This window comes from Gouania willdenowi, chromosome 17 (assembly GCF_900634775.1).
Source record: "Gouania willdenowi chromosome 17, fGouWil2.1, whole genome shotgun sequence".
NCBI lineage: Eukaryota > Metazoa > Chordata > Actinopteri > Blenniiformes > Gobiesocidae > Gouania > Gouania willdenowi.
The window spans coordinates 5,370,076-5,382,196 of record NC_041060.1 but is presented as its reverse complement, the minus strand read 5'-3'; the positions used below and the strand labels follow the sequence as shown (position 1 = coordinate 5,382,196).

Genomic DNA, 12,121 nt, shown 5'->3' with positions numbered 1-12,121 from the left:
ATAAGTAGGTGGGTGGATGGATGGCTTGGTTCGATGATGGATAGATGGACGGATGGGTTGGTTGGATGATGGTTGGATGGGTTAAATGATGGATGAATGGATGGATGAATGAATGGATGGGTGAGTTGGTCAGATAAAAGATGGATGGATGAGTTGGTTGGATAATGGATGGATGGTCTCTTCATAAGGTCACAGAATAACATGATGACCAACAGGTGTGGTGCTTAGTTCTGACCCATCAGTCAATAGCTCTTGTTTTCAAATGAGTATGAGAGAAGTTTGAAAAGGTTTGAACACTTTAGATGAAGAGTTAATGTCAGGGGACGTTGGATATTACCCCCACCCCCACTCCACCCCCCCTCGCTGAGCATGCGCCCCTGGCAGCCTTGCCACACGCGCACTGACACTCAAACAAACGTCGTTCGCTGGTTAAATGGTGAATAAATCGTAAACACTCGTTACTTCCCGGCTAACCTCGGCCTTGGACGTATGACGTCACGTCAAAGGCAAACACACGCACGTCACGCTTCACCGTGCAGAGAAAGGTGACACTGGTCTTACCTGTGGAGGTGGAGGAGTGACTGAGACAGGCTCCTCGAGACCGGGAGTGACGCAGTGACGTAGACATACGGCACGTAGTGACGTCACGGCGGTCAGAAACGCTGTCCCTTCGATGAACGGTCCGGGTTGGTTTCTTTATCACGTGACTTCAGAGCCAACACAACACAAGGACCGGAAGCGGGAACGTCATTTTGTGTATTTTTCTCTCACTCTTGTGTTTTTCTCTCCTTCTCTGTATGTATATTGTTGTTTTGTGTCTTTTTAAAAAAATATTTCTCACTTATTCTTGTAGTTGTCTACTACAATGGTCCTCAACCTGGGTTCTATTAATCCCAGGGGGTCGTTGAGTCAGTCTCTGGGGTTCAGCAGGGCTCAGGACACACACAGGGAAAATGTGTTACACAAAATTACATTTTTAAAATATTAATTTATAAAAATAAAGTGTTTTTTAATAAAATCTAAAAAAAATATATAAATAGTTTTGTTTTTAAAAAAAATCATATTTTTTCCTCCAATTATTACAAAGGGTTCAATAAGGTGAATAAACACCGGACTGATATGTTTTTAAGTATTAATATGTGTATTTTTATGTCATTTTGTGTGTTTGGCACAAAATGAGAGCGATTCCAGGGGAGTATTTGATCTAAGTGTTGTTAAAGAGTACAAGACGCATTAAACACGTAATAAGACCATGATTACATCGTCATTTGTATGGATTAAAAATCTGAGTTAAACATTTACCATGATATTCTGTTTAATTTCCTTTTCAAATATTGCATTAAAGCCGTAAATGGTGAGAAAATGTATAACAGTCTGACTCATTTTTCCTTTTCCAAAAACTTCTAGAAATTTCTAGAAACTGTTCTCTCTTAATCTTCTGCTAACTTTGGTCCAAAAGTGCTTCTATATGATGGGACAATTTGGTCAGTTTAAGTTTAGGTCATTGGATTAACATTCAGAAAATTATATTTTAAAAAAGAAAATAAAAAAGAGTGGCTGTTTGATTTTCATTTTAAAATTCAAAAATTGAGACCGAAATTTGAAGATTTTTTTTCTTCATCAAGGTCGAGAAGACATAAACAACACTTTAAAAACCTGTTAAAAAACAAAGCACAAAATGCTAGAACATAGAAACAAAGAAAAAAACGGCTGATTTTCTTATCGTGTGACAGGAAGCTGCGGTTTTCAAAGTAAGAGTGCGTTTGAGGACATTGCTGCTGTGTAACAGAAGTTGATGATTGACATGTATCAGTACATTGTTAAATACAACACTGTACTTAACCAATACTTTCAAGTATTTGTATTTTACTTTTACTCAACTACATTTGAAAGACAAATATTGAATTTTATACTCCATTACATTTCTATAAGTGCTTTCATTACTATTAATTTAAGGGTTTTAAATATTACCCTTTTCATTTTAATCACTTAAATATTCAAGCCTTTTTTTTTTTTTTTTTTTTTAACAAATACTTCACTGCTTTTACTCAAGTAATATTTTGACTGGTTACTTTAAATGTACTTGTATTGGAGTACCCCTGTCTCTTACCCCACACTCTTTTCTTAACATGTGGGAGCCAAGACAAAAGCCCAAACATGTACTGGATAGAGGTGGACGATACGATACGATATAACGGTTTTCTGACTGTATCTGGTTCCCATGTGAGGCTCCTCCCTAACTGATGTCACACCACGTGGTCTTTCAGGTCTCTGAAGTACAGCGACCTCCGTCTGGGGCCCCAAAATAAAGGTACCAGAGACCGGGGACCCCCACTGTACCTGAGGGTGGTTGAACAAAGACGTGTATGTGTGCATCCTGGATAAACTACAACATCCATGCAGTATAATTTTTTTTTTTTTTTTAAAGCCAATTGTTAAATAACATGTAAGTGTTCCTACTTGGTGCCAATTATCAAATCAGTGCCTCTGTTTATATTTGAGCCTATTTTATTGAGTATAGAATTGTGTCAGTTATGCTAAAAAAAAAAAGATTAGTTAAGACTAATAATAATTGTGCTTACCCATGCTTTTTACAGCCCCCCAAAGACAGAGGTCTGGCGACAGGTCTGAATATTAGCACTTATTTCACTTACTGTATTGGCCTATGAAGTCCATTCTTATTTTCCTCCTGTGTTTCCAATAAGATATAATTATTATAGTAAATAATAACATATCCCTGTCTTCTTCCCACTGGGTCTGCTGGCCCTTTAAGACTTGTTGGAGCTGGACCAGAGGTAGAGGACCCCATTGGGCGACCGTGGCTCAGGGTCGTCTTCTGATCGAGAGGTTGGGGGTTCGATCCCAGTACCGTGGGCAAGACACTGAACCCTAAGTTGCTCCCAGTGGTCGACTAGCGCCTTGCATGGCAGTCCTGTCCCACTGGTGTTTGAATGTGAGAGTGATTGGGTGAATGAGCTGATATGTAAAGCGCTTTGAGACTGCTTCAATGTGGGGATAAAGTGCTATATAAAATCAAGTCAATTTACCATTTACCATTGTCCTTCTTCTGTTGCTCCAGCAGAGAATCAGTCTCACAGTATCTGTGTTTTGTTGTCACAATAAAACAAAAGGATTCCTTAGACCTTTGAAGAGACGTTGGTTTCCACTGCTTTCAGTTCAAACCTGAGCAACAATAGCATTATTTTATTTTTACTGCTGCCCAGAAAATCTAACTTTATGCATTAAAAAATATTTTTTATTTAAAAGATTGTCAATGTGTTCTTTCACCGACAGGCGGCGCTGTTTGATCTCACACACAGAGTAAACTGCCATAATTACAAATATATGCCAATAATAAATAAATAAGGTAATAGCTAAATAAATGCCATAAATGTTATTTATTGATGGATTTATTCATGTATTTATGCATGCACTCAAATGAATAGAATTTTAAGGCATATATTTATATATTCAGTGATTTATTAATGGCATATATCTGTAGAAATTATTTACTTATTTATTGATTAACACTAGTTTTGTGTGTTGTGATGATTGACAGCCTTTTTTCTTTTTTTTAAAAAAAAAAATCAGTTTAATGTTAGAATATGAAAAACATGAAGAATGTAAGCCACAGTAAATCTTGTCAAACAGCGCCACCTGTTGGACAACTTCAGTCAGTTTACATGGTTATAATAATATATATATTAAAAGTACTACGGAAGTTATAACTTATAATCAAACAAATATCTGAGTTATATGATCAGATGAAGGCATTGATCTGATTTCAGGATCAATCTTTCTGCAGTATGCTAATGTTGTTAGCCTGTGCTAAACCCAACCTACTTTATTTATTATCTCAGTGGCTCCCATTTATGCTATTGTCTCACTTGTATGTTGCACCACCAGAGTTGTCTTTTCATTCTATTGTACATTGTGTGTATAATGACATTCTATTCTAAGTTTGAGTTTATTTGAAGAAAGAAAGAGTTAAACCTCAATTAAACCCTCTGATCAAACCGAATTAAAGCCTCAGATTAATCCTTATTTTAAACCCTCTAATTAAACCTCAATTACACCTTCTTAATAAACCTGAATTATACCTTCTAATTAAACCTGATTTACACCTAAATAAACCAGAAGTACACCTTCTAAATAAACCTGAATTAAACCTTATCTAATCCTTCTAACTAAACCTGAATTATACCTTCATATTAAACCTGAATTAAAACCTCTAATTAATCCTTCTAATTGAACCAGAATTAAACCTTAACTAATAATTCTGATTAAACCTGAATTTAGAGTTAAAACTGAAGCAATTTAAAAGATAAACATCGGGCCGGACTGGCCTCCCTGCCGGCCGGGGCAGGTCCGCGGCCCTCGTGCTGATGCAGTGGTCTGAACTCTTTGAACGAGTTTAGGCGCATGCGCAGAGCGTGACATTTTCGGGTAGCTTCTCGGAGCGTTTGAACAGGAAGGCGGACATGTTGGCCAGGCTCACTCACAAACTCGGCCCTCGTCCTCGCTCTTTGGGCCAGAACTGAACCGACCTTCGGAGCTGGTTAGAGCGGCCCTGGAGCCCTGGAAACCGGGGAGCCGGAGCCGAGCGGACCGGGACCGGAGCACCGTGGAGGACGGACCGGGCCGAAGCTGAGCCCGAGCAGCGGCTGAAATTCGGAAGAAGCAGAAGTTTGTCCCTGTCCGGGACTTCTTTCTCCGGCTGTCAGAGGCTTTGGGACATAGACTGGGACCTGGACCAGGACCAGGAGCGGGTTCTGGACCGGGTCTGTCCTCACAGCGACCGGTCGGACCGTCTTTTGTGTGGATGAAGCTCTTCATCCCACGTTAATCTGCCTTTATCTCCGCTTGTTTTCAACTGACGATCGAAGGAGCTCCGTTAGCCCGAGAAATGAAGCCTTTTCCCGCTGGAAGCTCGTGCGAAGCCGCGTGGCTTGTGTGAAGGACCGCGGAAAGTTGAACGGTTAGCAGCAGCTTGCGGCTAAAGTTAGCTCCGAGCTCCGAGTGTTTGTCAGAAACATGTCGGCCAACGACAGCATGGAGGCTCGCTTTGAGAGGATAGACAACATGTTGAAGGACCCGAAGTCAGAGGTGAACACAGACTGTCTACTGGTGAGTACACACACACACACACACACACACACACACACACACACACACACACACACACACACACACACACACACACACACACACACACACACACACACACACAGAGCCTTTATTGACGTTCGAGACGCGACACCTGTGTGTGTGTTCGTACAGGGTGTCACATTTATTATATAATTTGTTTGAAAGATTGATTATTTATTGATGAATGTATTAAACATACAAACAAAATACACTGTACGACAACATAAATTCATTAAATGACAACAAAAGTAAACTATGACAAAAACACACAAATCAGCCTTTAGTGACGTCAGAGACGCGACACCTGAGCGAGGACAGCAGTGTGTGTTTGTCACACACTGCAGCTACACATTGTCAAATTTATTATTACATAATAACACGCATGATTGCTATTCATCATTGTTTTCATGTTTAAAACAGGCAAAGCATTGATTATCTATTGATTAATGTGTTTGTTAAACATCTGATGTGTGCGTTACAAGTTCCACAATAACACACACACACACACCAAACATCTGCAGCATGAAAACATCTAGAAATCATCTGACATCAGCAAACGTTTCTACATCTGTGATACAAACAGACATAAGAAACAGACATAGGCAACAGGCGGCCCAGGGGCCACATGCGGCCCTCGTTTTACTTTTGTGTGGGCCTCAAAGTAAAGGCACCAAACTCCAAGAATACATAAGTTCACAGAAATATACAAAAAACAATGACAAAAATTCACTAAACAATAACAAATACACTAAATGACAACATAAATACACTATGGGGGTATGTTATGAATCTAGAGTACCTCTGTCGCTGTAACTTCCAGGATTTAATTTGTGTGTGCTGGACTACAAAGCTCGCTGAAGCTGAATCACTATGGCAACTAGTCTTTCACAGCTAACCTGGTCCCGACCAAGTTTTTCTCTAGCTTAAACGTTAGCTAGTGATAAAGTCCCGCCCCCTGACCAATCAGATCTCTTAGAAAACGAGCTGTCCAATGAAAGGTGATGTGTGATCACATCACTGTGTTGATCTGATGTGACAGCTGAGCTGACCACAGACTGTAAAACAAAAAAACGCTGACTGGAGAAAGATGCATTCCTTTCATTTACCGATGACATCATATTGAACAAACAAGATTTATATCTGATGAACTAATAAAAATAAAATAAATAAAATAAGTCAGCTGATAACACCTGCATGCATCGGGCGCTTTCACTCTGATAAATTAATTGATTCATGTAATCTGAGGTAGTGCTGAGAGCCTCAGTCCTGTAGATAATATAAATATATTCCACTTTATGATGTAGGCTGATCTGTATGAACACAGGATCACAGCCACAGTAGACATGTTAAAAAGAAGAGTAAGTGAAATTTATCAGAATGTCTGTTTATTCTCCATTTATAATCGCACAAATGTAAACATTAACACTCACCAATTCCTTCATTAATAACTTTCTTTTATTGCAGCACCAGTGGTGTTTTTGGTCTGAATTATGAATTTTAAGGGTGTACTCACATTGGCAACTGGGGCCGTTCCAATCTCACAGCAGGAATCCCCCCCTCCCTGTCCCTTTTCTGGCAAGGTAGAACGGACGTGATCACCAGCTCAACTCGGTTCCCACAGAGAAACACATCATCACGTTAATTTATGACACACGTATGGCGTTACGTCACCATTAAGCGACTCTGGGTTTGTTGTTGACAGTACATTCTGTTAATTTCATATTTTCTGTTGCGTAGGGTAACTATAAACCAAGATTTACCCAGCCACTTGCTCTTTTCAGGACACTGGGTTTCCCAGGGCCCCTGAACGCATCACGTTAATTTAAATGACTGTAACTCTGCTCATATTTGCTCTATCGGAGAAATTCCACCAGTTTATGAAAGATAATAAGTTGCTCTTTACAGCCAGTGTCGGTACATTGCGGTAATTTTACTCACACGTAACGGAAACATTAAAGATGTCGTTTTGTTTTGACGAAATCGACACAAGGAACAGAGAGAACCAAGTGAGTGAGAAAGAAAGAGAGATTAAAACAGACCAAATAACGGTGGATTTATTGAAAATGAAAGACTCTCTCTGACGATAAAAACCACCATGAATGGAGGTTCAAATGGATTTGAAAACAAAGGAGGAAACTGAGCCTATAAAGGTAAGATCAGTTTAATTTCTGGATCAATAAATGTCGTTCTGATTTTGTGGAGCTAGTCTTTGTGTACATTAATATAAGTGTAAATAGATGCTTTTAATGTGTGAGACAATTTAGGACAGAGTATTTGTGTGTTTGTTTAAACTTTGTGTGTGTGTGTGTCCATCTGAGCATATTCATCTCCATCACTTTCAGTTTTCCTTTTGATGAACATGACATTATCTAACTCTTCTTTTATTTCTTCTTCTTTAAGTCCATGCAGAGTGGACACGCCCCTCCCTGGACATTAAAACCATGAGCTGATCTAGTTTCCATCATCTGGTCTAGACCCATCACTTCCACAGACAACAGACAGAATAAAGCTCAGAGTCAACATGGGAACATGGGATGCACTTATTTATTGAAAAGTATATTAAATGATTATTTAATTTCCTGTTATTTTATTTTTTAGGAGATGTTTTTAATTGTTTCAATAATTTAGAGACTTAAGGAACAGGTTGTTATAATGCATAATAAAGGTAATTTACTTGAGTCATCACTAATTTGAGATTGTTTTTAAGGCTTTGCATAAAAATATTTTAACAGGACAACAATGATGTGCAGAGCTGCAGTAATGTTGGCTTCATACAATAATAATAATAACAACAACCACTGCACACACCACCAGAGAAGCTTCCAGTGAATAATTTACAAAAAAAAGAACTTTTTTTTTTTTTGTAAATTATTCACTGGAAGCTTAGATATTGTGTGACAAAGATATCAAAGTTTGTTGTTTTGAGAAGAGTCATATTTATGATTAAAAGTTATGATTGTATTATATCATAAAGTTTAGAATTATCTGGCTCGTCTTCCTTTCTTTCTGTTCACAGCATAACCTTATATTTAGTTCTAAAAAATGTGTTTACAGCTAATTTTACTGATTATTGCTACACATCGTCCTGCATGTGCATTATATACAGTATAAATGTGTAGATTTAACAAACTGTTGGAGAAACCATTTTATTAAATAAAAAGCAAACGACATGCAAACAGAAAAACAAAGGTAGAAATAGTGTATTTAAATTATGAAATTAGTGAGTTGTTAAAGTGCTGAGGTGCAGCGGAGGGTCTTCTTCTGCAGAGACGTGATGATGAGGGGTCTGAGTAAAACCCAAAATTCCATGGTAATTTTGAGGGTATAAACATGCATATAAACACATTACTGGTATATTAACCCATATAAACCAAAAAATATAGAAATGGGACATTTTACGGCTGCAAATGTGTAACATATTACTGGTATTTTGAGAACAGGACACATGTAGATTTCTGAGCAATTCATTATAGTTGTGCAGGACTAACAGGAACTCCACATACTGAACATTGGTATTGCCACGTGTGCACTAACACGACACGACCTAAGAAGAGAACTAAAATAAGATTAAAAATAAATAAATAGTTGCAACAATTTGCAGTCTTGTTCCAGGTTCTGCTGTCATAATATTCCCATCCTTGTACTCCCAATGTTTAAATGTTTTGTTTTTAAGGTTCATGTTACATTTTGCAAAAGGTTGCACTTTATTTCTGGCTTATTGATTTTTGTTTGGAAAATTATTACCCTTTCTTTCAGACATTTCATTTATTTGGGCTTGTATTTGCGATGTTCTGTTTTTGGTTACATTTAGATGAATAAATTAATACACTACACTTTGCTCCCCAAGACACTGTTTGTTTTCATTCTACAGAGTTTGTGAGTATGTGTCCCAGAACACTGAAACACCATATATATATTTATATTATTTATACATTAGCAGCTGTACAATGTCCAATTTCCATTTTTTTCTGGGTTATATAATAGCCAACCACATGTGTCCTGTCCACAAAATACCAGTAATATGTTACACATTTGCAGCATTAAAATTTCCATATTTTCTGGTTTATATGGGTTAATATACCAGTAATATGTGTTTATATGTATATTTATACCCTCGGAAATACCCGGACCTGATGATGAGCTGCTACACTGCGTTACTGTCCCACTGTCGGCTGATCAAAGAGAAGTCCTGACGGTCATGTTGTCCTCTTCCTCCATGAGTTCTCTGTGGTGTTGTTCATATATATCAGGTAACGCCAACTCTGAACTTTTCATCGGCTAACGAGCACTTCTGACACCGCTATCATTGCGGAATGCGGATGTTTATGTGTCGTAAAGCGTCGCGCGGTACCAACGTCATCACATTTTGCGCGCGGGTCGAGGCGAGTTGTGCGTGCGCATGCGCGGCCAACCGTGCCAGTCTGTTTGGACCACCTCTTCCAGCAGGACCATCGGGCCGTTAAACCCCCTGCGGTGCAGTTCACACCTACGCAGGCTAGACAATGGCCCCCTCATTAAATCTCTGGTCTTTGGAGAGAGCAGACGTGTTTTCATTCGCTCCGATAACACGACCTTGGCTACAGCTGGCTACAGCTGAACAGCCTGAAAAATTGGGCCCAAGACTGAAGGAAAATGGTGAAAAAACCGCAGGGAGGCCCTTCAGAACCCAATTCGGGTTTGGAAGAGGTCAAGGAGATGATACGCGAGGGTCTACGAAACCTATCTGCCGAGATAAAGTCGTTGGAAAAGACGCTGGAAAACTCACTGGAAAACCTACAAAGCGAAACAAAGGTACTGAAAGAAAAGAATGAAAGAAATGCTGAAGAGATAAAATTGTTGAACGCCAGGGTTGAACAGCTGGAACAAAAGGAAAGAGAGAAAGATGTCATCATCACAGGCCTAAAGATAAAACCCAGGAGATACGCGAGTGACGAAGAAACAAAATCGATTGAACAACAGGTCATTGACTACCTGGAGTCGAAGGACATTGTCCTGAACCCTGACAACATCAACTCCTGCCATCTCCTGCCAAAGAAAAATGATAACAGAGCTGTAAAAATAACCTTCACGAATATGAAATTCAAAGGAGAACTACTGAAGCAAGGAAGAAAGCTGAAGGAAACGAAGGTTTTTATTAATGAAAACCTGACAAAAAAAAAATGCAAGCATCGCATGGAAGGCACGCCAAATAAAAAAAGGAGGAAAGATTTTAAAGACGTGGACAAGGAACTGCAGAATTTACATCACACCACTGGGAGAAGAGAACGGAAAACCAATCCTCATCAAAATATGGAAGACTTGGGAAAATACGAAGGATCCACCTAAACAACAACATTACTGATGGTAATCATGGATATGGACCCAGATCTATATAAACACTGGAAACAAAACTCAGACTGTGATTATTTTACGGAGACTAAATTAAATGTGGAAACCAAGAGTAAAAAAGGTCTGTCATTTATTAATTTCAATTGCTAGGTGGTGGGGTGATTAAGGATTACATTAAATTTAAATTCAAAGTGTTTATTGTCATATGTGCAGTTAGAAACATGTTTTCCTGTACCATGAAATTACTACCTTGCTTATGAACTAAGATATAATAATGTGTTTATACAAGTTAAATCTAACAGTGGAAAATACAACACTGCCAATAGAACTAACAACAGCTGGATTAACCTTGATGTAGAGACAAAACAAGCTGCAAACTTGTGTGTCCAAAAGAGACATTCCCGAGTGGTGACACTATGGATGAAAAGGGAAAAAAACTTCCAAACACCTTCGAAAGAGGAACTATTCTTGCACTGGAGGAATGCTAACAACGTCTGGCAGGGAACAAGGCCAACACGAACAACGATAGAGAGGAGGAGGAATAAAAAAAAAAAAAAAGACAACACTGACTACAGATGAGAATACACAAAAAAGGACTGTTCAGAACAACTCAAGAATGTTTGACCAGAGAGACATGTAAACCCATGTAAATTTGCGATGGTAAAACAGGGGACGGGACCCAGATAAGCAAACTGCTTCTCTCGTCTCCTTTTTCGGCATGTACAAAAAAAAAAAAAAATGTAAAAAAAAAAAAAAGTGAATGAAATCATGTCGGAAATAAACTGAATAAATCAAAAAATAAAAATGGTTTCACACATGTACAGAGCTGGTTAGGAACGGCCCTGGTTGCCAGTGTGAGTACACCCTAAGTCTTCATATTTTTAAACTTAAGCAACACGTAACCGATCGGGACCAGGTTATGAAATGGATCGATCTGATCGCGAGTATAAAAGCTCCGCCTCCTGCACTACTGTTGCTCTTCCCTGTCATCTTGGATTTATATTAATTATATTTAAGATCATAAGCTGGTCCTCCTGTGAAGTTGCTCTGCCAGTTTTCTCCATTGATTGGTCAGACGCTGCAATCTCCACCTCTTTCACGTAAGCGCACACGTACGAGGGTATAATCACTTTGCTTAAATTAGCGTGTTTTGATCGACGTTTGTAGTCCAGCACATATCTGGAAAGGAATGTTAGGTTAGCTCAAGCCAGCTAACTGAGCTTAATCCAATCTAGATTCGTAGCATACACCCTTTATGACAACAAAAAACGCACAATTCAACAAAATAAATACACTAAACAACATAGATACACTATATGACAACAAATACACAAGACGGCAACAAAAATACATAAGACGGCAACACAAATACATTATGCATCAATACAATATACAACAAAAAACACAATTAAACAGCAAAAATACACAATCCGACAACAAATACAGTAGTCGACAGCAAACCCACATCAGCGGTAGGAAAAATCCTTGAGTTTAGCGCCTTAAGGCTGGGATACACTGTGCGAGTTTTTTTTTTTTTTTTTTTTAATCATTGTACTCAGCTCTAGCTCAATGCACGCAGCGCGCGATGCATGTTCTCACACTGTACGAACCGACACTCTGACACGATCTGACTGCTCACACTGTA

At 38.8% G+C, this 12,121-nt stretch overlaps 2 protein-coding genes across 6 annotated transcripts in view; one reads left to right on the top strand and one right to left on the bottom strand.

Moving 5' to 3' along the window:
- greb1l (GREB1 like retinoic acid receptor coactivator) overlaps positions 1 to 683 on the bottom strand; it is a 42,731-nt gene extending 42,048 nt beyond the window's left edge. The window contains exon 1 of one of the 2 annotated variants that reach the window (XM_028473337.1): positions 562 to 683. The gene's annotated coding sequence lies outside the window, so the exon portion shown is untranslated. The remainder of the gene's footprint in view (positions 1 to 561) is intronic. The other variant, XM_028473332.1, reaches the window with a different exon arrangement.
- A 3,742-nt stretch (positions 684 to 4,425) lies between these two features.
- The window catches only part of rock1 (Rho-associated, coiled-coil containing protein kinase 1), a 52,296-nt gene continuing 44,600 nt past the window's right edge, over positions 4,426 to 12,121 (top strand). For all 4 annotated transcript variants that reach the window (XM_028473339.1, XM_028473338.1, XM_028473340.1 and 1 more), the window contains exon 1: positions 4,426 to 5,127. In XM_028473339.1, coding sequence (XP_028329140.1) covers positions 5,035 to 5,127 — 93 coding nt within the window. In that variant the 5' untranslated portion in view covers positions 4,426 to 5,034. The remainder of the gene's footprint in view (positions 5,128 to 12,121) is intronic.